Source organism: Phragmites australis, chromosome 13, assembly GCF_958298935.1.
Source record: "Phragmites australis chromosome 13, lpPhrAust1.1, whole genome shotgun sequence".
In the NCBI taxonomy this organism is placed as follows: Eukaryota; Viridiplantae; Streptophyta; class Magnoliopsida; order Poales; family Poaceae; genus Phragmites; species Phragmites australis.
Window position 1 is genome coordinate 21,216,074 of NC_084933.1, and position 22,989 is coordinate 21,239,062.

The 22,989-nt window shown below is 47.6% G+C and overlaps 2 protein-coding genes across 2 annotated transcripts; one reads left to right on the forward strand and one right to left on the reverse strand.

The window, feature by feature from the left end:
• Nucleotides 1–1,144: 1,144 nt before the first annotated feature.
• LOC133889336 (la protein 1-like) lies at nucleotides 1,145–14,279 on the reverse strand. Its single transcript, XM_062329852.1, is given in 11 exon segments — nucleotides 1,145–1,433; nucleotides 1,435–1,489; nucleotides 1,946–2,024; nucleotides 10,026–10,173; nucleotides 11,343–11,688; nucleotides 11,783–11,863; nucleotides 12,342–12,490; nucleotides 12,837–12,979; nucleotides 13,691–13,843; nucleotides 13,948–14,026; nucleotides 14,125–14,279. Coding segments are annotated over 11 exon segments (1,335 nt in total). The 5' UTR covers nucleotides 14,182–14,279; the 3' UTR covers nucleotides 1,145–1,388.
• Nucleotides 14,280–20,646: 6,367 nt separating this feature from the next.
• Nucleotides 20,647–22,101, forward strand: LOC133887842 (zinc finger protein CONSTANS-LIKE 3-like). The gene is made up of 2 exons (XM_062327827.1): nucleotides 20,647–21,460; nucleotides 21,586–22,101. Exons 1-2 carry the CDS (start codon nucleotides 20,825–20,827, stop codon nucleotides 21,931–21,933), a joined length of 984 nt encoding a protein of 327 aa, XP_062183811.1. The 5' UTR covers nucleotides 20,647–20,824; the 3' UTR covers nucleotides 21,934–22,101.
• The last annotated feature ends 888 nt before the right edge of the window (nucleotides 22,102–22,989 follow it).

Consider the following 22,989-nt stretch of genomic DNA (forward strand, 5'->3'; position numbering starts at 1 on the left):
TGTTGCTGGATAGATGCGGGCAGGTCGTCGCCAGCCCATGGCCGGCTCGGGCATATCGCCTTCGGGTAGGTCGTCGTTGGTCTGGCCAGCTTCAGAAGGAGGACCTCAGGAGGGAGGCGTGGCCGTGAGTGTCCAGATCCAGAGGGAGGCGAGGCTGAGGACTGCTGGCGTTGCCGTGCAGCACAACCTCAGATATGGAGAGGCGTCGGTCGATGGAAGGCACGGTCGCCAACTCCGGATCTAATAGATCAACAGTTGTAGGAGGCGCAGCCAGACCGATTCGACTATGGGGTCGCATGCACATGTTGCGCCCATAGAGAGTGCCACCATGGAAGGCGCCTATGGGCGCCGCTGACACAAGATCTTGCCAACTCTAAGCCGCCCCTTGGGCAGGCCGTCACAACCATCGTGGGCGCCACGCATGCTTATGGGACCTGGTGGAGCGTCGAGTGGAGACAATAGAGCAAAGAACTCCGAGGAAAAGAAGATTAGTCGACTCCATGGCTCACTGTCGATGTACTTGCGTCCTCTGTTCTTGTGTTGTTGTCAGTAATGGAGTAGAAGAATCATTCTCTGCAGTAGATCTCCTTTTCCTCCAATCGGATTAGGTCGATAATCATCGTGGATAGCGCAAGTGCATCACCTTCCTAGCGTAGAGTGCTCATAACGTATTGAGAGTAGATTGCAATAGAATAGTGACAATGAACAAAAAAATCAACAATTGATTTTCTCATTCGGAGCTAACGGCTAGGTATATATAGATATTTATATATAGTGAATAATTGTGCTCGTATCCATTCGGAGGTATTTCTCCCCAATGGATGTTTATTACCCAATGAGCATGAGTAACGGCTAGGTGTTAGTCACTTCGGTTTATAACAGTACAAAATCTCGTGGAACCTATTTGGTTTCCTACTAATAGTGCCTGTACTTTACAGAGGCCACATGCAGAAAAAAAATCATACCACTAGCAACGGAACCTCTTAAATGCCTATTTGAAAGAGGTATGCTCTACGAGTTTTTAGGATTTAGTTTATGTTTGCACTAAATCCTAAGTATTTGGATCCTGAAAATCATACCACCAGCAAAGTGGTTTTTCTTTCCTCTTATCGAGATGGAACCTGTATCAGAATTAAGAGTGCTGTAGATTAAAGGAGTTCCTTTTTTTCTCAGTACTGAACTTTAGCCGCGTACAGTTTTCATTTTCCCTCTTCTCATTGTCATCATGATTCATAATTCATAGTCTGTGCTTCAAAAAGCGCAGCACACGCCTCGCAAGAGCAAATAAAACATAAAACAACACCAGATGCCGCTTCCAAAGATGTGGACGGAAGCAGCACATCATCTATATGTTTTTCCTCATTCTTGAGCTAAAGCTAGCTGGCCTCTTAAACCTTTTGAGCTTTGTTAGAGGCCCTCTCATGGGACTCAAAAGTGGCGGCCCCGCTTCCCACCAAAGTGCTTTCCGCCTCTGTTATTCTTCCAGCCCCTGGAAAGTTTGCACAAAGCAAGCCCACATCATTATCTTCGGCCAACGGTTTAGCAATGCTATAGATGGCATTGGATGATAATCTAGAAAATGAATGCAGCCTGGTGTATCCTACTTTGCACGGCATGACAAGCGTGTAAGTTTTTCAGTAGAGTTCAAATGAAGCAAGACTGAACTGAACCAAATAATTTTTTAGTACGCGGGTTATAAGATTGACAATTCTGATGGTGGGTGTCAATATTCTGTCAGTAAAATCAGTTCCACCTTCCACGAAAGTATTTTTCCAGACACAGCGTCTAGTTAGTTTCTGGTAAATCATACAGTTTTCTTATCTTTGAAACCTGATTGTGTATGAATAATTTTAGACATAATATGTACCTCAGACCTAAAAGGACTAGGAAGGGAGAACCAAACTGAAAAAAGCTCCAACAAGGAAACATGGCAAATAGATCATACCGTCCTCTGTTGTTTCGGCTGTCTTTATATTTCTCTTGACCGCCTCGAATTGCACTCCAGTAATCCTTCTCGGCTTGACCTGCATGATTGGAAAAGTTGCCTATCAAACAAGTAACTGAGAATAGCATTCGGATCTGATGACTCATATTGCATATACCCAAATTGATGAGTCGCTAAATGTTTTGTAAAAAAGATAGAAAGTATCAACAAAACTAATTTCAGGGCATTTTTACAATCTAAGTCAGCACAACACTCATATTTGGATGGAAATAATATTATTTCAAATAGGAATGCTATCCATACCGTCACACACCAACTAAAAGACCAGACGATTCTATACAAAACAATTGTTGGAGTCACACACCAACTAAAAGACCAGACGATTCTATACAAAACAACTGTTGGATTTGATCATGGGTGAGGTGAGTCGTATGAACACCAGTGTTATCTGGACACCTTTTTCTACCGAATCAGACACCCCGAATCCGAGTCGGATTCCGACACCCGTGTCGGATTCCGGGTTGTATTTCGCGTGTCCAAATTTTCTTTGCCGAATCCGAGTCGGATTCCGACACTCGTGTCCGTGTTCAAGTAACACTGATGAACACACACTAGACATAGGAGTTTTCTTGCTGCTAGCAACTTCTGATGTTTATTCAAACAACCAAAAGCCTATAGCTGCTAACAACCTCTATTGGATTGAAACTCATCCAAAGGCGTGTTAAGGGGGGAGGGGTTCAGCCCAATATATAGGCAAAAAAAAATGACCTACTATTTCAAAAAGATTAAACTAACTACACACAAGGATTTACTCTAACATTGCTCCCCTTAAGCCTTGTGTGTTTGCTTAAGCTTAATTTGAACTATTCCAGTCCTAGCTTTAAGCTTATGGAAACGAACTCGCCATAATGCCTTTGTTATGATATCTGCGAGCTAGTCTTTACTGTCAATGAAGTCTGCACTGACACTCCTGTTGTCCAAGCACTCCATGATGAAATGTTAGCGCACATCGATATTCTTGCTGCGCTCATAGAACATAGAATTTTTGCTCAGTGGTAGAGCTGATTAGTTGTCAACCTTTTAAGCTTGATGGTGTCGGTAGGCTTCCCCTTGAAGTCTACCGAGCAAACGAGCCAACCACATACCTTGTGTAGTTGTAGTGGTGGCGGCGACATACTCTGCTTCATAGGACGACAGGGCCACCACCCTCTATTTGAGAGAATGCCAACTCACCAGGCTGTCTTTGTAGAAGAAGAAGAGAGCGTCAAAAGTGCTCTTCCGCGTATCAATGTCGCCGTTGTTGTTGCTGACCAGCTATCCCTCTGCTTTCTCTTAGCGACAGCTGTAGTTGATCCTCCCGGCAACATAGCGCAAGACCCTCTTCACGACCATCATATGCTCCTGAGTTGGCCGCTCCATGAAGCGGCTCACGAACCCGACACTGAAAGCGAGATCCGGTTGTGTGTGGATGAGGTAGCGGAGGCTTCCGACAAGCCTCATGTACTTCGTCGCGTCCACTTTTGCCACCGTGCTCTCGCGGCTGAGCTTGAGTCGTTCCTCCATCAAGGTGTGATCGGGATTGCAGTCTCTCATCCCCGCCATCTCCAGGATTCGAGCGACGTAATGTGCTTGGCATAGCGTGATGCCGCCGCCGATGTTGCTCTGCTGGAACTCGATCCCAAGGTAGAAGGAGAGCAAATCGAGATCACTCATCCTGAATTGGGTCTTCATCTCCACCTTGAATCGATTAATCTCCACCTTTGTCAATCCCGTGATGATCATACCATCCACATAGACCTTAAGGAGCAGTAGTGTGTTGCCATAAACGCGCTGGTACGTCGCATGTTCGGTGCGCTCTGCTCGAAGCCGAGAGCCCTCAATCTATTGTCGAGCTTTATGTTCCATGTGCGCGGTGCTTATCGTAGGCCGTAGAGCGCCTTTCACAGCCGCAGAGCGCCTTTCACAGCCGCAGGACCTTGTGCTCTTCTCCAGCGAAGACGAACCCAAGAGGTTGTGCAACATACACTTCCTCCTCCAATTCGTTGTTGGGAAATGTCGATTTCACATCCATGTGATGGACCGACCATTCCTCTTGGGTAGCTAGCACCAACAGCAAGCTCACGAACGGGCAACAGGTGTGAATACCTCGTCGAAACCCACGCCTGGCTACTGCACATAGCCCTTGGTGACGAGACGGGCTTTGTGCCTAATAACATCCCCGGCTTTGTCTTTCTTAAGCTTGAACATCCATTTGAGCCCGATTGGGCGGTGTCCACGCGGCAGCTCTACCAGCGTCCATGTCCCATTTTCCTCAACGGACTTCATCTCTTCCAGCATCGCTGCTCGCCACACCGCGTCACGTTCCACCTCGACAAAAGAGTTCAACTCTCCTGCGCTAGCCAGGTGCAGATCAGCGTCGTCCAGGACGCGAGTAGTGTATCCTGTCGAAGCTCCCCCACCACCAAGCAGCTTGTCAACAATGCGGTAGTGTACTGGACTGTCGTCATGGTGTGCGTCGAGCCTAGCGCTGTCATTCGGCGGTGGCGTGATGAAGACCGCCTCCCTGGTAGATTCGTCGTTCGGCGTTCTTGGCGATGCATTGGCCGCTGCTAGACTTGGTGCAGGTGGGTCCGCCGCCGGTGTTCCTCCTCCAGCTGAGCTGAGCCTGCCAGCGGCCGGGAGATGGACTTGACTCACCATGAACTCCACAGCGAAGTCGCTCGACGAAGCCACTCCCAGCAGCATCCGCCTCCCACTCCATACGACGTTCTCATCGAAGATCACAGGGCGTGCCCCTGTCAACAAGCTTCCGCAGATGCAGTCGCGCCTCCTTGACGTACGCCAGACAGCCAAAGGTGCGCAAGTTCACCACCGGCTTCCGACCGTGCCACGCCTCGAACGGCGTCATGCCATCCAGGCTCTTAGTCGGTGCGCGATTGAGCAGGAAGACAGTTGTCGGAGGGTGAACTCCTCAAGCAGGGATCCGGAGGGACCCCCTTTGAGATTCGACCGGAGGGTGATTCTGAATCTGTTTTGCGGATGAAATAAAAGGGCGTAAATGAGATGCAGGTGGAATGGAATGATCGGATGCACGAAGTAGTAAATGCTCCGAGGATTTTTAGACAGGTTCGGGCCGCACTGAGCGTAACACCCTACTCCTGTGTATGCTATAAATGCTCTGAGAATGTCTCTCCGAGTGTTTGCGGGGTTACAAGAATATTTGTCTAGTCTAAAGCTTCGTGCTCCTTGATCTTCAATGTTCGTCGTTTGTTGCCTTGATCTCCGGTCGGTTCGTACTCCACACCTTCGATCCTCTTTTTTCCTTGTCTTTCTCCGGGGAGCCCGCCTGGCTTATATATCCGGCGGGGCGGTAGCGTGCCCAGAAAGGATGGCGCGAGTTCCAAGGCGCCATAAATGGAAAGTAACCAACATGGGCTGCTGCACGAGGTGACGGGGAGGGTTGAAAACGCGCCCCCGTCCAGTCTTATTCTTCATCATGCCGTTTTTCAACGGGCGCCGCGGGGAGGGCCCACCGGGCAGCCACCGAGCAGCCCGGCGTGCCCGCCCGGTCAGAGCAAGCCTGTCACAGCAGGGCGGCAGGCGGGGCGCCTTGGGCTTCGCGATGTTATCCCGAGGCGCGCCGAATATCCCGCGACGGGACCCGTGCATTAAATGTCCCCATGCCTCCCTACCAGGCCGTGGCAGGGACTGACAGAAAGCGCGGGGGAGCAGTTGGAGGCGACAGGCCACGCACCCTCTTAAATGCAGCATCGGACCTTTCACCAGTCGACACCTCACCGCTGGACCTCCGTGGAGACCACCGACGAGGGACTTCTCGGGCTCCTCGGGGAACCGAGTGCTCGGGGGCCACTGTTCACAGACCCGAGCACTCTCTCCCGGATATGCCCTTCCTTGGTCTTCGGGGAACCGAGTGCACGGGGGCCGCTGCTCGCGGCCCCGAGCACTCTCTCCCGGAAGTGGCTGTTCGGATCCTCAGGGAACCGAGTGCTCGGGGGTCACTGCTCATGGCCCCGAGCACTCTCTCCCGGAACTGACTTCCCTTGGGTCCTCGAGGGACTCGGGTGCTCGGGGGCCACTTTTCACGATCCCGAGCACTCTCTTCCCGGTACTTGGTCTTCTCAGGTCATCGGGAAACTCGGACACTCGGGGACCACTGTTCATGGCCCCGAGCACCCTCTCCCGGAACTTGGTCTTCTCGGACCTCGAGGAGATAAACCCAGAGGGAGAGCGCCACGTGGCACTCTGCTGCTCTGGCCTCGGGACTCAGGGACCCCTGGCTCCTGTGTCACCGACAACGGCGATGCTCATCGCCTCTCCCCAAAACTCCACCGGCATGCCCCTTTGTTTTAGGAGCGCGAGCGCCGTCGCGACGATTGACTGATTGCGCCTCTACCACGTCGTTCTGCTGTGGATTGTACGACAAAGAGAAGTGTCGATGGACGCCGTGATACGCGCAATGGCGCGTGAATTCAATGGGCATGAATTCGTCGCCGTTGTTGATGCGGAGGACGTGAAGCTTCCAAACGCTCTCCACCTTCGCCTCTGCCTGGATCGCCTTGATCACCGCCGCGTCGCTCTTCGTAGCCAGGAGCGTCAGCCACATATAGTGACTAACGTCGTCCACCATTAGTAGGAAGAATCGATGTCCACCTGGTGTCGTCGGCGCGATAGGACCGCAAAGATCTCCATGGACGAGGTCGATGTGCTCTTTCGCCCGATACTTGGCCTATGACGGGAACGGAGCTCGGGAGTGCTTGGTGGTGACGCACGTGTCGCACAGCTGCTCGACATGCTCCAGCTGCGGCAAGCCTCGCACCATCTCATGGCGCGCCAGCCACCGGAGTGCGTCGAAGCTTATGTGGCCGTAGCGCGCGTGCCATCGCCAGGCGTTCTCGTCGTGGCGTGTCGCGAAACAGATGGGATAGGCAACGTTGAGGCACAGGATGTATAGCCGGTTGCGCCCACAACGAACTTTGGCGAGAAGGCGACGCTGACGGTCCTAAATCCGCAAGATGGCATCCTCGATCGGCACCTTGGAGCCCCCCTCGTCTAGCTGACCCACGCTGATGATGTTGTTCTTTAGCCATGGGATGAAGTAGACTCCGCAGAGCGCCTTGTGCTCTCCGTTCTTTCCAGCGAACAGGATGGTGCCACAGCCGCGGATGTCGACCACCGAGCCATCTCCGAAACGGACGAAGTCCACAACACCTTGATCGAGCTTTGCGAAGACATCGTGGCGACCTGTCATGTGGTTAGTGGTGTCGGTGTCAAAGTACTAGCCCTCCAGGTGGTCATCATCGTCGTTGGCACCAAGGTGGACTTGCGTGTTCGGCTCGTCGAGGTGGACGCGGCTTGGCGGTGGCTCCTGTGCATCACTGAGAGCACACACCTGCGCCATCAGGAGCGCAGGCTCATCTTCTTCCTCGCCCTGGGCCAACTAAGCCTACACCTTCTTGGGCGATCGGCAGTCCTTGGTCCAGTGGTCATAGCGCCCGCAATTGCGGCATTTGTCATGAGAGAGATCGCGCGTGGCCTCCTTGCCATTGGAGCCGCCGCCTCCCCCTTTCTTCCACGATGCGCGCACAGTGACAGGCATTGCCGCTGCCTGAGGACCCTTCACCCTCCTTGCGCTCCTTCGTGCGCGCGAGCCATTGCTTCTCGGTGAGGAGCTTTCCGCCGACAACAAGGGATTTTTCCAAATCAAGACGATCATCCATCGCCTTTAGCCTCCCAGTCACTTCCTCTAGCATAAGGATAGAGAGATAGAGAAAAGTCTCAATGGACAGAGCAATCTGCGAAAATCTTTTAGGGACTACTCACAGATATGTTTCTACCACCTTTTATTCTTCCATCGTTTCTCCAAGCGTGGCGAGGTTAGTGACGAGGCTAGAGAGACGCACCGCGAAATCGTCGATCGCCTCCCCGTCATGAAAGGAAATTGCTTCGAATTCCTTCAACAGTTGTTGCGCTGAGGCCTTGCGAACACGATTGTCGCCGACGCGCATTGATGTGATGGCGCCCCAGGCCTGCTTGGTGCTCGTTTTGACAGCGAGCATGCCGATCATCTCCTAGGGCACAACACGGTGGATGGCCTCCAACGCCATGCAATCTTCCTAGAAATTTGCACCGCCAAACTCGCGGTCTCTGCAGCATGATCTTCATGGGCAGGCTCCAGTCGGCGTAGTTACTCCGTGTGAGGATCGGGTACGACGCGCTTCCAACCTCCTTAACCACACGTTGTACGACCACATCGTGTCCACCGTCTCGGTGTCACAATTGTTGTGGCGGCGGCGATGGGGAATTGCGGCGGTTGAACTGCCTCAGGGGACTCAGCCACACCACTCATAGGAGGCGACATCGAAGGGATCGATCAACCCTGGTTTTGATACCAATTGTTGGACTTAATCATGTGAGAGGTGGGTCGTATGAACACACGCGAGCACACACTAGGCACAGAAGTTTTCTTGATGCCAACTGTCGGTGGATGAACACCGCAAGCGGAGATCCTGAGGGACCCCCTTTTGAGATTCAGCCAGGGGGGGTTGATTCTGGATCTACCTCGTACGTGGAATTAATGTATGGAATCTAGGCGGGACGGATGATCGTCGGCTAGTAGGAGTAAATGCACAAGAGATTTAGACAGGTTCAGACCGCACGGAGACGTAATACCATACTCATGTGTGTTTGATGTGCTATTAATACTCTCGGAATGCCTTTCTCTGGATCTCTGTGTTACAAGATTTTTTGATCTATCTATCAAGTCTTGAGCTCCGGTCTTCAAGTGTCGGTCTCTCTGAACTTGTTCAACTTCACTTAGCTTCCATCAGCCCTGTCTTTCTACGAAGTGCTCCCCCCCCTTTTATCCTTCTGAGGGGAGGCTCAGCGTGCCCAGACCAGGGGCACGAGTTCCCGTAAGCCATAAATGAAAAGCAACCATTATGGGTCTACAGTTTGATGTTACAGGTGTTGAAAATGAGCCCTTCGGTCGGTCCCGTCAGCCTTTTCGCCCCAACTTTAGCAGGTACGGGGGGCCCACCGGCCAGCCACTGGATATCCCCGCATGCCCGTCCGGTCAGAGTAGCAGGGTGACAGGCGATACGCCTCGAGCCCATCGACGATATCTTCAAGCCGTCTCCCTTTATGGGCCCCGCAGGGTGACATGCGATGGGACCCGTCGCATTAATTGCCCCCACGCCTTCCTGCCAGGCGGTGGCAGGGACTGACGTACTCAGTACGACAGGCGTGGGGGGGAGTGGTTGGATGTGACCGGCCACGCTCCCTCTTAAATGCAGCATCGGGCTTCCCACCGATTGACACCTCACCGTGGAGCCCTTGTAGGATCCACCGGCAAGGAGCTTCTCAGGTCCTCGGGGAACTCTAGGTACTCGGGGACCAACTGTTCGTGACCCCGAGCACCCCCTCCTGGGCCTGGTTCTTCTCGGGTCCTCGGAGAACTCTGGGTACTCGAGGACCAACTGTTCTCGGCCCCGAGCACCCACTCCCGGACTTAGCTCTTCTCGGGTCCTCGGGGAACTCTGGGTACTCGGGGGGCCAACTGTTCGTGGCCCCGAGCACCCCTCCCGGAACTGGCTCTTCTCGGGTCCTCAGGGAACTCCAGGTACTCGGGGGGGCCAACCGTTCTTGGCCCCGAGCACCCCTCCCGGAACTGTCTTTTCTCGGCCCTCGGGGAGATGGTCCCCAAGGGATGGTGCCACGTGGCACTGTGTTGTCCCTGGCCTTGGGACTCGGGAACCCTCGGTTCCCGTATCACTGACAGCAACAGTTTCTGATGTTTATTCAAACACCCAAAAACTTATTGCTGCTAACAACCTCTATTGAACTAAAACTCATCCAAAGGTGGGGGGGGGGGGTCAGCCCAATATATAGGTCAAAAAACGACCTTACTGTTGCAGAAAGATTAAACTAACTACACACAAGGATTTACTCTAACAACAACTATCTGCAGGGTTGCAGGCTTGCAACAGTTAGTTTAATACAAGCAATCGAATCGGAAGCTAAAACAACTTGTATCAACTGAGAGAAGCTTTATTTTCTTTACCAGTCACAGGTTCCAAAGTAACTATGTGTCCCTTCATAATCAAACCGCCTTCATCTGCAAGGGCTGCAAGTGCACGGGCCTTTTCAGCTGCTGTGGAATCCTCAAACCGAATGTATCCTGAATCTTCCCCTTTACTGAAGTCCACATACTTCAAGAAGGAAAAAAAGGCTAAGAAGACACGCAGACTGATTATCAAGAATGATATATGATAAAGAAATTATGTTTTAAGAACTTACAGATACTAAACTACAAGATACAAAATTGCATGATGCATGCACAATGCCCTTAGAAGGTGCAGCATTATGCTCCTATGATGAAGACAAATATGTGCTTACAAAAGCCAGTTTAAAGTAAGAATTTAAAAGAATTAATGAATCGTCTCTGTATAGCTAAATGCCTAAATTATGTTTAGCTATAATCTATATTCTCACTATTGTTCAATTGGCCACAAAGGTTGTTTGCTCTATCTAACTCAAATGAATTAAAGTAGTCAATATAATATTTTCAAAATCATCCAACAAAAACCTCAATCAAACAAAACCATAACATGCTTCATGACTCAACAGTTAGAAGAACTGGATATTGCCATATATACGATCCTACCACTTCAGACATTGAGTACTTAGAAAAAAGCTGCCATGCACAGCTGGAATAACCATGTAACAATAAAAATATGTTTTTCCCCAAAGAAAACGAATGAGGGATCAATCTTACATATTTCAAACAGAAAATATATAACAAAGCAAGCTCAAACTTACGCTTTCTGCATAGTTTGCAATCTGTACCGGAATCAGTGCATTTATTGCAAATGATGAAAAGAAACGTGAAACATGTCTTTTCTTTTCCTTTTTTTTTAAAAAGGGATAGGAATCTGTCAGTTGTGGTATTTTCTACAAGGTTGTGAAGGGCAGAGATAAATGTGAATACAATAGTATAAAATCATAAAGTTTAAACTTTCTGATTTGCCTGCTTGTTTTATCCAGAAAAAAAAAACACTCGACCAACCTAGGAGGAACCAAGTAGCATTATAAATTAGAAGAAATTGGCACCCAAATTCGCGTCGAAGAGGACTCGAACCTGTGTGGTCTAGGCGTACATCCACACCCTTAACCAACTGAGCTAGGCTCAGTTCCTTGCTTGTTTATCAGTGTGATTAAGTTTGAATGTTTGGGGGAGGCAATCATCTCACAAGGAAAAGGGTCTCTAGTAGGTTATGTACTCTCATGATGCAAACAAAGAGTGTGAAAGATCCAGCAGGCCACTAATGGTATAGAACAAAACAATACTAGAAAATAAGCATAAATAAATATAAATTACCCGCACTGTGCCAAATTTTGTGAATTCTTCTTTTATGTCCTCCCTCGAGATTGTATCTCGATCATTGTCTGGAGGGCTGTTGTCATCCTTGTCAACAGATTGTGCAGTTTCCCTAGCAGCTACCCCTTTCAACTCCTCAACACCATCTGAGTGCTCTTCACTCACATCGCTGTTATTCTCAGGGATCTTCTCTTCATGCCCAATACTTGATTTCTCTGTAGTATTGGAAGCTCCTTCCTTCTTGGCACCATCAATGTCATCTAATTTGTTCCCACCATTTTGTTCTGTGTCACCATCCGCTGGAATTTTCTTCAGTTTGAAGGCCAGAATCAGACCTTTTGGATAGCTATAACCAATATTGATGATTCACATAGTTAATTTGAACTCGAGGAATTCTTTTTTTAAAAAATGCATGTCATACTACAGTTAAAAGTATTTACCCTTCGTCAGGACCATTCTTATTAGGATGTGACTTTTCATATGCTTCTTTCTTCGCCTCTCTTTCAGCATCAAATTCTTTCCTTCATTATTTCAGAATAGAATACAAGTTATATACTGCTATATGCTTAAAGATAAATTCAACAGTGTGAAAAACTGTAAGTCACTCAAGTCCTAATTCTTCTGAAAATAAGAGGAACTGATTTTGGAATCATTCAACCTGAACAAACAACTAAGCATTTTGCAGCTAAGAGAACTGTAACCATCAAAGCATGATTCTCCTCAAAACCAAACAATAGAACAACTTGGAGAATATTTTCGGGGACCATGCCAGTGGCTTATCAATGAGAGGCCGCTCAACCTTCCCACAACCAGGCTCGAGTCTAAGGACCGGCTTGGGTGCCATGTTCTTTAGTGAATGACAGGGGCCCGGATAATTCTCATTTTTCTAAGAGACAAAGAGCAACTTCATTGTGAAAACTCAAAAGCATGAACACATCATTTTCTAATTAATAGATGGCACCACATAAGAAAAGAAATTTGAACTAGTAGTTGGCTCACTTTGGTCTTATTTCTATATCTGCCCCAGCAAAAATAAGCTTATTCTCAAAAACACCTTTTGCTTCATCTTCTTCTGAAAATTCAACTAAAGCAGTGCCACAGAAGTGTCTTTTGTCAGAAACATGTCGTGGTAGCCTCACACTATTTACCTGCGATGCAAACAGTACACATACAACATAGCATTATAGGTATTGACTATTTACCTTGCAAGAATAATACATATCTAGTATTGTAATGGTAATTGCCGAATTCACCAACTTATCATATCCATTGATCTCTCATCCATAACTTCAAGGATGTGAGTTATGACAGAACATTCGCAGCTCAAGAGAGTCACTCTTCAATATTGAACCTCGAAGCATCTAGCAATGGAAAATCTTGCCTATCCTATGTATCAGTTTTCTATTTGCATAAAAATTCTGCTGACTACCTGTGATATTTGCTTCATTTTTTCTTTTAAATGCAATATTCAGTGCTAACAGATAGATAGCATACCTTGCCATATTGTGCAAAAAAAGATTCGACATCTTCCAGTTTTACATTGTAAGGAAGCGGTGATGCAGCAATTGTCCTAGAGTCCACTTGCTCTATAACCTCATCTGGCTTCAGCAACTCATTAGCCCTACCAACTTTCTTCCCTGAGTTAAATATGAGATTGAACAATAGTTACATAAATAAACACAAAGATATTGGTGTCATACTATGATTCCAATTAAAGTGATCCATTTTAATTTTCATTTCACTTGAACCACGCAGCAAATGTCCATACTAATACATGAACGCTTTAACTATAGTCCATAATGTGAGGTTTAGTCTAACAACCATCAGAATTCAGAACATAGCAATTGTAAATATGAACATAACTAAAAATAAAAACAGAGCATTGCCATATTCTTCATAATGTAAGGTTCTACAACATCAATTTTTTGAGTAAATTTCAAAAACCTACAACTATTTTGACATATGTTACAGAAAACTACATTTTTTAGTATCCATTTCAAAAACATATAACTATTTTGACACATGTTACAAAAACTACAACTTTCTCACCGTGGACCCACCTATCATCCTCTATGGCATGTAATAGGATGATTAACCGTGTACCCACCGGTTGCAGAGGATAACAGGTGGACCTATAGTGAGAAAATTGTAGTTTTTTGCAACATATGTCAAAATAGTTATAGGTTTTTGAAATAAGCACCGGAAGTTGTAGTTTTTTACAGTATGTGTCAAAATAGTTGTAGGTTTTTGAAATTTACTTCAAAAGTAACTTTGACCGGAGACCACTACACCATTTTGCATATCATGTAAGAACATTTATGGACGAAAAGGGGAAACATCTTGCATACCGTCCTCGGAGACACGGAGAGCCGAGGAACGGCGCAGCACGTCGGCAACCGCAAGCACCATCTCCTCCGGCACAGTCTCCGGATTCACGTCCCCTTCGAGCCCTAAGTGCGACCTCATCCGCGAGAAGGAACAGATAAGAGCCAAGGTCACCACTGCTCAATCGCCCCGCGCCCCAAATGAAAACAGCAAAAAATTAGCACCACGGCCACACAAAAGAGCAAGCTCATCGGAGATGAGCGCGGCAATGGATTCTTACACCCATCGTCGCTTTCCTCGACGGTCCTCCGCAGGAATCCGTCGCGGGGGAGGTTGCTGTCGCTGAAGTAGAACTCCACCTGCGGCGAAAGAGGAAAAATACACGAATTTGATCCCAAAAATCAACAAAAATTAAAATGGACACGGCATGAATCTGGGATGTGGTGGGGTTGCAAACCTGGCGGAGAACATTCCTGGCTTTGGCTTCGTCGAGTGGGGCGGCTGTGGTCGCCATGGCTAGCGGGTTCGGGGGACGAAGGCGTTAGGGTTTTGGGAGGATGGCGGGTACTGTTTGGGGTTTCTAATTACGAATCAGAGAAGAGACCCTCTCCGTCTAAAAAGAAAAGAAAACAAACCCTGGCTCGTGATATAAAGATAAGTTTTTATATAATTTGTACATGTTTGATTCCCTACTGTAGTAAAAATAGCTCTATTATGTTATAATTATGATTTTATAATTAATAATAATATAATATAATTATTAGGATTAATATGTTTGTTAAAAAATATATGTTGTCTTATAGATGCAATACATTAAGAAGTCACTGTAATTGAAACAAAGTTTGATTAAATTGGAGGATTTTTAAGAGAATTGACCTCATCGGAAGGTTCAGTGCATAGGAGTTTGTACTCACCGGGAGTATTTTGCACAGAAACTGAAAACCTCACCTGATAGTTTGGTTCTCTGTGTGTTGAATTCACCGAAATATTCCTGATAAAAAGGGAGAATGTTGGGGATCTCACCGAATAGTCTGGAGATTTGTACTGAGTACACTGGAGTATTTATTGTAGAGAAAATACAAGTGCATAGGACTGAAGATCAACCTACCGGAAAGTCTGATGCTTAGTTTGTACATACCGGAGTATGCCACTGTAACATTTTTTGCGGAAGGGACTGAAAGTGCTGAAGAATAAAGATTAACTCACCGGATAATCCGATGATCACAGAAATAGTTGCACCGGAGCATTTTCTACGAAAAGAAGGGAATGTTTAACTCACCGGATGGTCCGGTGTGAATGGAATAAACACCGGATAAATGCACCGAAGTATTTTACACAGAGATGCTGCAAAAGCTTGGTTGGCTCAAGATAACTCACCGGAATGTTCGGTAATAGATTTGAAGGCACAATAGAATGTCCTGTATTCACAGAGGCATTGAGTGAAGTTCCAACTGCTAATTTCTGAGTTTATACTCATAAGATGATTCGGTGTTAGTACTACTATTCTCAACAGATCATCCAGTGTTAACAACTTTTCTGAGCCGTTAGAAAAATGGCTAGTTGGCGGATTTGATACCTCTCCATTCAGTAATTTGAATATGTGGCATGCTGTTGGAGTTTAGAGTAAGCATATATACATTTGAGAAGATATCCAAACCATCAAAGTGCTTAAAGTGATCATCCAAAGCGATTAAGCACAAAATTAGATAATATTTAGTGCTTATAGGCCTAGAGTGAATTGTAGCTAGGTGTTGCAGCTTGAAGAAGGGATCAAGGAGTGATCATATCTTGTACCAAGTGGTACGTCGGCACCTTGGAGTCTTAGTGACTCGCTGGTATCTTGAGTCTTGGTGGCTCAAGCTTGTTGACCCTCCGACTTGGTATGGAACGATAGCAAGACACGTGTACGGGAAGATGGTTCAAGCTCTGAAGTGATCATGACAGCAAGTGATCGGAAGAGAGGTTAGTAGTGAGACTTTGACTTAGTGGCTTGGTGGCTCATCGTGCTTAAGATATTGCCTTGGTAATTTGGTAGATCAAGAACCATAACCGTAAGAGACTTGACGATCAGGAGCATATTCTTTGTAAAGCTCCAATGTGGACTAGAGTTGACATTCATGTCATCGATACTATAGGATAAAAATCCCATATACCGAGTTTGTCTCTCTATTTTATTTACGTTTTCACATTTATATACTTGTAATTTATCTGGTTAGAGTAGGTTGCAATCATCTAGAGCATATTTAGATAAAATTGATATAGGTTTACCTTGTAAAGTTTTTTGAGCCAATTTGTTTTATGTTTCTAAGTGTCCTAATTTATCCTTCTCTTATGACGCCACCGTTCCTCAAAATTGGTATCATAGCTTTGTGTTCTTGATATGCTTAATTTTCTATAGTTGTGACGTCCAGTGTTGGGATGGATACCCATAATGCTCCACTTTTAGATGACATAAATTTTTCCTGTTGGAAAATTCTAATGTCTTAAAGGCCCTTTGTTGCTAATTAATCAAATGAATGAGTTTATCGTAGAAGGGGGAATCGTCATCAAATTCATCTTCACTTACATCACTATCCATATATTTGGCCATAAGACATTTGTGTGGTGACTTACGCGATGACGACTTACATGATGATGACTTTGAGGAAGAGCTTATCTTAGAGAAGTAGGTGGCGAAGCTCTCATCACTTGAGCTTGAATCTTCATCTTCACTCACTCATATTCCTATGCTTGTAAATGCTTTAGCTCTTCCTCTTATCTACCTCTTGTTTTTTGTCTTCTTCTTCTTGATATGATCAATTGTTTTGATCAAGTTTTTTATGGAGATTTGATAATCAATCCTGGCATTGATCTTCTTGATGTTCTTCTCTATTTAAGAGATAAACTTGGTGACTTCGAGATCCATTTCTTCATCATTTGATGTGTTTTGCTCATAATCTTCATTGTTATCTTTATCTTCATCTCTATCATCTTTGCTTGAGCTTGACTATTGTTCTTACCTCCTCATATTCGTCTTCATGTGTGAGTGTGGTGCTTGCTTGCTTTGGAGAGCAAGATTCTTGGCGTCGGATGAGGAAGAGGCTTCCACCCGCATGCTTATAGTCATCTCATGGGCAGGGGCGACGCCACGTTGAGGATGCCTGGTGCACAGGCACCACCCTCTCATCCAAAAACACCACTAAATATGTCTATGATGAACAATATATGAGCAGTAATTTTTAAATAGTAAACGTGCGGGCACCAGGGTAGTTTTAGATCGGGCTTCGCCCCTGCTCATGGACGGTGATCTTGTCGAGCACTTAACTTGGAGTCATCTTCTTGGTGTCGTTATTGTCGTAGATGATGGAGACTGTCAACTTGTACTTTGGAAGAAGTGCTTGAAGTATTCTTCTTACCAATTGATCATCATCAATTGACGTCAAACTTAGCCTATTGATCTCATTAAAAAAAATATTCAAACGTGAATACATGTTATTAGCACTTTATAAGCAAATTATTTGATGCTATTTAGCTTAGTAACAAGAACATGATATTTCTCATTGCGCATAACATTTGTGCGTTCATGTATTTCAATGAGACTATTCCAAATATCATGTGCATCAATATTTAAAGATGATAAAAGAATACTCTTTACCAATAGATCTAATTGCATCTCCTTGTTGGTGATGCGAGATTTCATCCCCTCCTCGGTGACTCTTTAAACATCTAAACTTACAACTTGTAAATAATAAGACATTAGAAATTTCTAATAGTGAAATTTTGTGCCATCGAAAAGTGGAGCACTATGGGTATCCATCCCAACCTCGAACGTCACAACTCTAGGATGTTAAGCCTATCAAGAGCATGAGGCTCGGATACCAACTGTGAGGAACGGTAAGATCCTAAGAGGGGGTAGATTAGAACACTTAGAAATCTAAAATAAATTGGCTCCAAAAACTTCACAAGATAAACCTATATATATTTATATCTAAATATGCTCTAGGTTTATCTAGTGTATCTACTCTACTGATCAAGAGGATTACAACCTACTCTAGCAAGATAAATTACAAGTATGTAAATGCGAAAACGTAAATAGCGTAGAGAGACAAACTCGGCATAAGGGACTTTTATCCCGTGATATCAATGGTATGAATGCACCCCTAGTCCATATTGAAGCTCCACAAAGGATATGCTCTCAGTCGCCAAGTCTCTTCAAGTCACGACTCTTGAGCTACCTAGTCACCAAGACAAGATCTCAAGCACGATGAGCCACCAATCCATCAAGACAATGCCCCACCACTAACCTCTCTTCCGGTCACTTGCCATCGTGATCACTTCGGAGTTTGAGCCACCAAGGCAAGGATTTTCGTGTCCCCGTACACATGTATTGCCGCCGCTCCACACCAAATCGAAGGGTCAACAAACTTGAGCTACTAAGGCCTAAGATGCAAGTGAGTCATAAAAACTTCAAGGCGCCGACGTATTACTCAATACAAGTTAGGATCACTCCTAGCTACAACTCACTCTAAGCTTATAAAGACTAAACACTCTCTAATTTTGTGCTTAATAGCCTTAGATGATTACTTTAAGTACTTTAGTGGCTTGAATGTCTTTTCAAGTGTATATGAGCTTCCTCTCGACTCTAGCAGTATACCGCACCTTCAAATAACTGAATGCAAGGATATTTATAGCATCAAACCCGCTAACTAGCAGTTTTCCCAACGGCTTAGAAAAACTGAGAAACTCAGAAATTAACTGTTGGAATTGCAGTCACAGCCTCTGTGAGCACCGTACACTATGGTGTGCCTTCAAATTCATCACCGGACCTTTCGGTGAGTTATCTTGAGCCAGTCAAGCCTTTGCAACCTCTCCGTGTAAAATGTTTCGATGCATTCACCTGGTGTTCATTCCATTCACACCGGACCATCCCGGTGAGTTAAACATTCTTTTATTTTCACTGGAAAAATGCTCCGGTCAACTATCCGTGTGATCACCAGACTATCCGCTGAGTTGATCTTCATTCTTCAGCAATTGCAGTCGTCTCTGCAAGAAATGCTCCGGGGTGCCATACTCTGGTGTGCACAAATCAAGTATCGTACTTTTCGATGGGTCGATCTTCAACTTTTTGCACTTGTATTCTTCTATGCAAAGAAATGCTACGGTGTTATCCAGTGCAGATCACCGAGCTATCCGGTGAGGTCCTCAGCCTTCCCCTCTTTTGACAGAAATACTATGATGAGTTCAACACATAGAGCACCAGACTATCCGTTGAGACTATCAGCCTCTATGCACAATACTTTAATAAGTGCAAACTCATCTGCAACGAACCTTCCGGTGAGGTCAATTCTTCTAGGACTTCTTTAATTTAATTAAACTTTGTCTCGACTATAGTGGTTTCTTGATATATTGTATCTATAAAATCTACTAACATATATTTTTATAAACATGTTAGTTCTAATGACTATATTATTAATCACTAAAATCACGATCATAGTCTAATAGTGTAATTTTCGCTACAAAATATTTTTTTCTCAAATTTATCATTAAAAAATCGGCCTCTTATAAGAGTCTATTGCCCACCTATATCCGCAAGGTTAAGCTACCAGGGTCAGCAGACTTACAAATGTAACTAAAATGGGCCATTGGAGTCCATAGGTCTAGGTATACGGAAACCTACATGCGAGACGGTAGTATTGATTTATGAGTTTATACCTATATTTCCTCATCAACTAAGTTTTTACAAATAACTTATTGATATGCATCTCAGTATGGTCTTGAGTTCAAATCTAGCTCAATATGGTATAATTTGAGTTCGTGTAATTTTCTCGTCTGTTTAGACTTTTGGAATCATTTCCAATTAGTACAAGCGAACTGCAGCTCCCTCTTAGGTGCGACGGAGCCAGAGAGATGTTGAAGTATAAGACTAGATAAGATAGGACATCCACTGTGTAGTCGAAGCCAAACACCAGCCACTATAACGTCAGTAGAGAGGTAGAGCAATTCCAAGACTAAGAGTACAAATTGTTCGTTCTTGGACTAGGACCTAGGTAAGCTTGTATGGCCCAACCAAACAACTAATGCCAGATCAACTAAGAAAAACGTATGAACGGAAACCGGAGACAGCGGCTGTTGATCGTCGACATATTACACACTAGCCAATTGCTCAATTACCCATGTTGGCAGTGAATGAAAACCGTAGAACGCAGGAAAGGCACGGCTGCAAATTCTTCCGATTGGTCTAGAATGACCCTTCAGAACTCAGATCGCTGAAATAATGACTGGCAGTTCACAGTTTGCATTCAGAGTTGCACCGGGCGAAAGCATGTGCTAGAGAACCGAAAACCTCGCCGGATGCAGGGATAAGCCCCGAATCTGATGCTAAACAAGTCGCTTCTTCGCGTCATCTCCAGAGCCAGAGGACGTAGACACCGAGCTCCGTACTGCAAACTGCACCCCGAGTCCCGAAGCTTTGCGCCTCCGCGTCCCGATAGCAGGCCTTGACGCCCTGTTCGTTCCACCACGGCCACGGGCCGCTGACATGGCCGGAGAGCATCCCTTGGCGATAAGAGCGAGATCGCGGGGGCCAACCGCGCCGCGCCACCTGTCGCCACAGTGGTCCCCCCACGGCGCGAGCCGGTCGGCCGGACCCGACCAGCGCGGGCGCGGCCCGCACGTCCCCGTCGCATCTCCCCACTTGCCATGTCACGACGCCCGCCTAATTTTCAAAGGACAACAGCGAGCACGTGAACGCCTTTCCCCGCACAAGAGCGACGCCGCTAGCGCTCGCGTGATTCACCGCGCGCACGTCCGCGTCGGACGAGGGCCGTACCGTTTTACCGTGCGCGCCGCAGGGGTCTCGACAGGCGGGACGGCGCGGGACGCGACCCGACAGGACGCGGTGAGGTGAGGTGAAGCGAGCACGGGCGCTGGCGAACAAACTGGCCCCGGCCCACCGGGACAGCGACTTCCGTGGTACCGAGGGCCTCCACGTCGCGCGTTCGCGTCGAAATCCCGCCCGGGTCGCGCCGAGCCAGCCCCTACGGGCAGAGATCAAATCCACGGCGGGGCGGGGAAAGCTTGGCTGAGAATCGCTTCCATCGTGCCCACCAGCCACCCAGCGGTGGTGGTACGGGCTGCCGCGTGAGCAGTGAGCGAGTGTGAGCTTCGGTGAGCGCGCGATGGAGGGGAGCGACAAGTCATCGGTGGCCGGGGCCTACTGGGGCCTGGGCGCGCGGTCCTGCGACGCGTGCGGCGCCGAGGCGGCGCGGCTGTACTGCCGCGCGGACGCCGCGTTCCTCTGCGCCGGGTGCGACGCGCGCGCGCACGGCGCCGGGTCGCGCCACGCGCGGGTCTGGCTCTGCGAGGTCTGCGAGCACGCGCCGGCGGCAGTCACCTGCCGGGCGGATGCGGCGGCTCTCTGCGCCTCCTGCGACGCCGACATCCACTCGGCCAACCCGCTCGCGCGGCGCCACGAGCGGCTCCCCGTGGCGCCCTTCTTCGGTGCGCTGGCCGATGCGCCCAAGCCCTTCGCCTCGTCAGCCGTGGCCAAGGCGGGCGCCGCTGCGGCTGCCGACGACGACGGGAGCAACGAGGCCGAGGCGGCGTCGTGGCTCCTCCCCGAGCCCGACCACGGGCAGAAAGATGGCGCTGTGGCTTCTGCCGACGTGTATTTCGCGGACTCCGACCCTTACCTCGACCTAGACTTCGCGCGATCCATGGACGACATCAAGGCCATCAGCGTCCAGAACGGCCCGCCCGAGCTCGACCTCACCGGTGCCAAGCTCTTCTACTCCGACCACTCCATGAACCACAGCGTAAGCATCTGATCTGAATACTATCCACACCGTAGCAGCACCTGCTAGTTCATATGTCATGACGAACTGCATGTTCAGTGTTCTGACGAAATGGAACGGATATTGGGGTGACGTGACGTGTTCAGGTGTCGTCGTCGGAGGCAGCGGTGGTGCCTGACGCGGCGGGCAGCGCGGCAGCCATGCCGGTGGTGAGCAGGGGGAGGGAGCGGGAGGCGCGGCTGATGCGGTACCGGGAGAAGCGCAAGAGCCGGCGGTTCGAGAAGACCATCCGGTACGCGTCACGCAAGGCGTACGCTGAGACGCGGCCGCGCATCAAGGGCCGGTTCGCCAAGCGCACGGGCACGGCCGAGGCCGAGGCGGAGGGGGAGGACGAGGAGATGTACTCCTCGGCCGCCGCCGCCGTGGCAGCGCTCATGGCTCCCGACGCCGACGCTGACTACGGCGTCGACGGCGTCGTGCCCACGTTCAGCTGATCGGTGCAACCGCAAACGCCGACGTGTACACTAGCTAGCCTCGATCTTGGGGCCGTAATTTTGCTGCATGCTTGCGCGCGCGCATGCATGCAAAGCTTCGTGCCGCATTAATTTATTGTAAGATTAATCGGAAGCGATCAGGACTTCCAAGCTCCCTCCCTCCCTCCCTCCCTCCCTCCCTTCTAAATTCTAATCCCCACCTGCATATTATCATCGCGAACTGCTTACCAGCAACTGTCCTTTTACTAATCGGCTGTTGTTGCATTACTAAGTGGCATTCTTGTTCGAGCCTTTGAGGTGACGGGACGACGAAATCAGGCGCGGTCTTTGTTTAACGCGGCGTATCTTTCTCCAAGCCGTCACTGGATAAGCTCAGGATTAAGAAATAATGCTGGTGCGGCCATGTGTCTCGTAGCTTTCTTGTTCCATAGTGGGAAATCAGTTGGGATTCTTTTGTGGGCGTCATGTTTCTTTCTCATTGCCACAAAAGCCCACAACCGACACAAGTTTTAGGTTTTGGTTTTGTGAGGTCATGCATCTTTTTCATGGTTTTGTACGACATCCATGGGTTTGTGCCTGTATGATGATATACTCTGCATGTGGCTTTTGCTGCTCGGTTCATCGTTCAACCAAAAATACCAACTTAGGAGAAGCTCGATACCGGTGGCTTGTCATCGTCATCTATTGCCATCACAGGACAGTCCAACATGAAAATGCGTCTCTATTATATTCGATGCGCAGGATGTTATACGTACTTATCTCTTTGCACACTTCGTTCATTGTTTCAAGTTTTCACGTCCAATTTACTGCTTAATGTCTTGCTGCTATAGATACCGGCTATTATTTGTAAAAAAAAAATCCAATTCGCTGCTTGTCTGGAGCCATACAGGTTATATGACCATGCACTCTGCCTCTTATTGAGATTGTCAGGAAATCAGGCCGCTGCCTCTGCTGCTTGTCTTTGTAAAACTAACCAAGTGATCACTTCGTGCAGATAACAACTTCTTCGAGCTTTTTTTATATTTCGAAAATAAAAAATCTATTATATTATTATTT

What these genes read in the sequence shown, in the direction of transcription:
- LOC133887842 (XM_062327827.1), top strand. Translation starts at nt 20,825, where the DNA reads ATGGAGGGGAGCGACAAGTCATCGGTGGCCGGGGCCTACTGGGGCCTG. An exon ending in ACCACTCCATGAACCACAGC is followed by an intron (nt 21,461 to 21,585) that starts GTAAGCATCTGA and finishes TGACGTGTTCAG; the next exon opens with GTGTCGTCGTCGGAGGCAGC.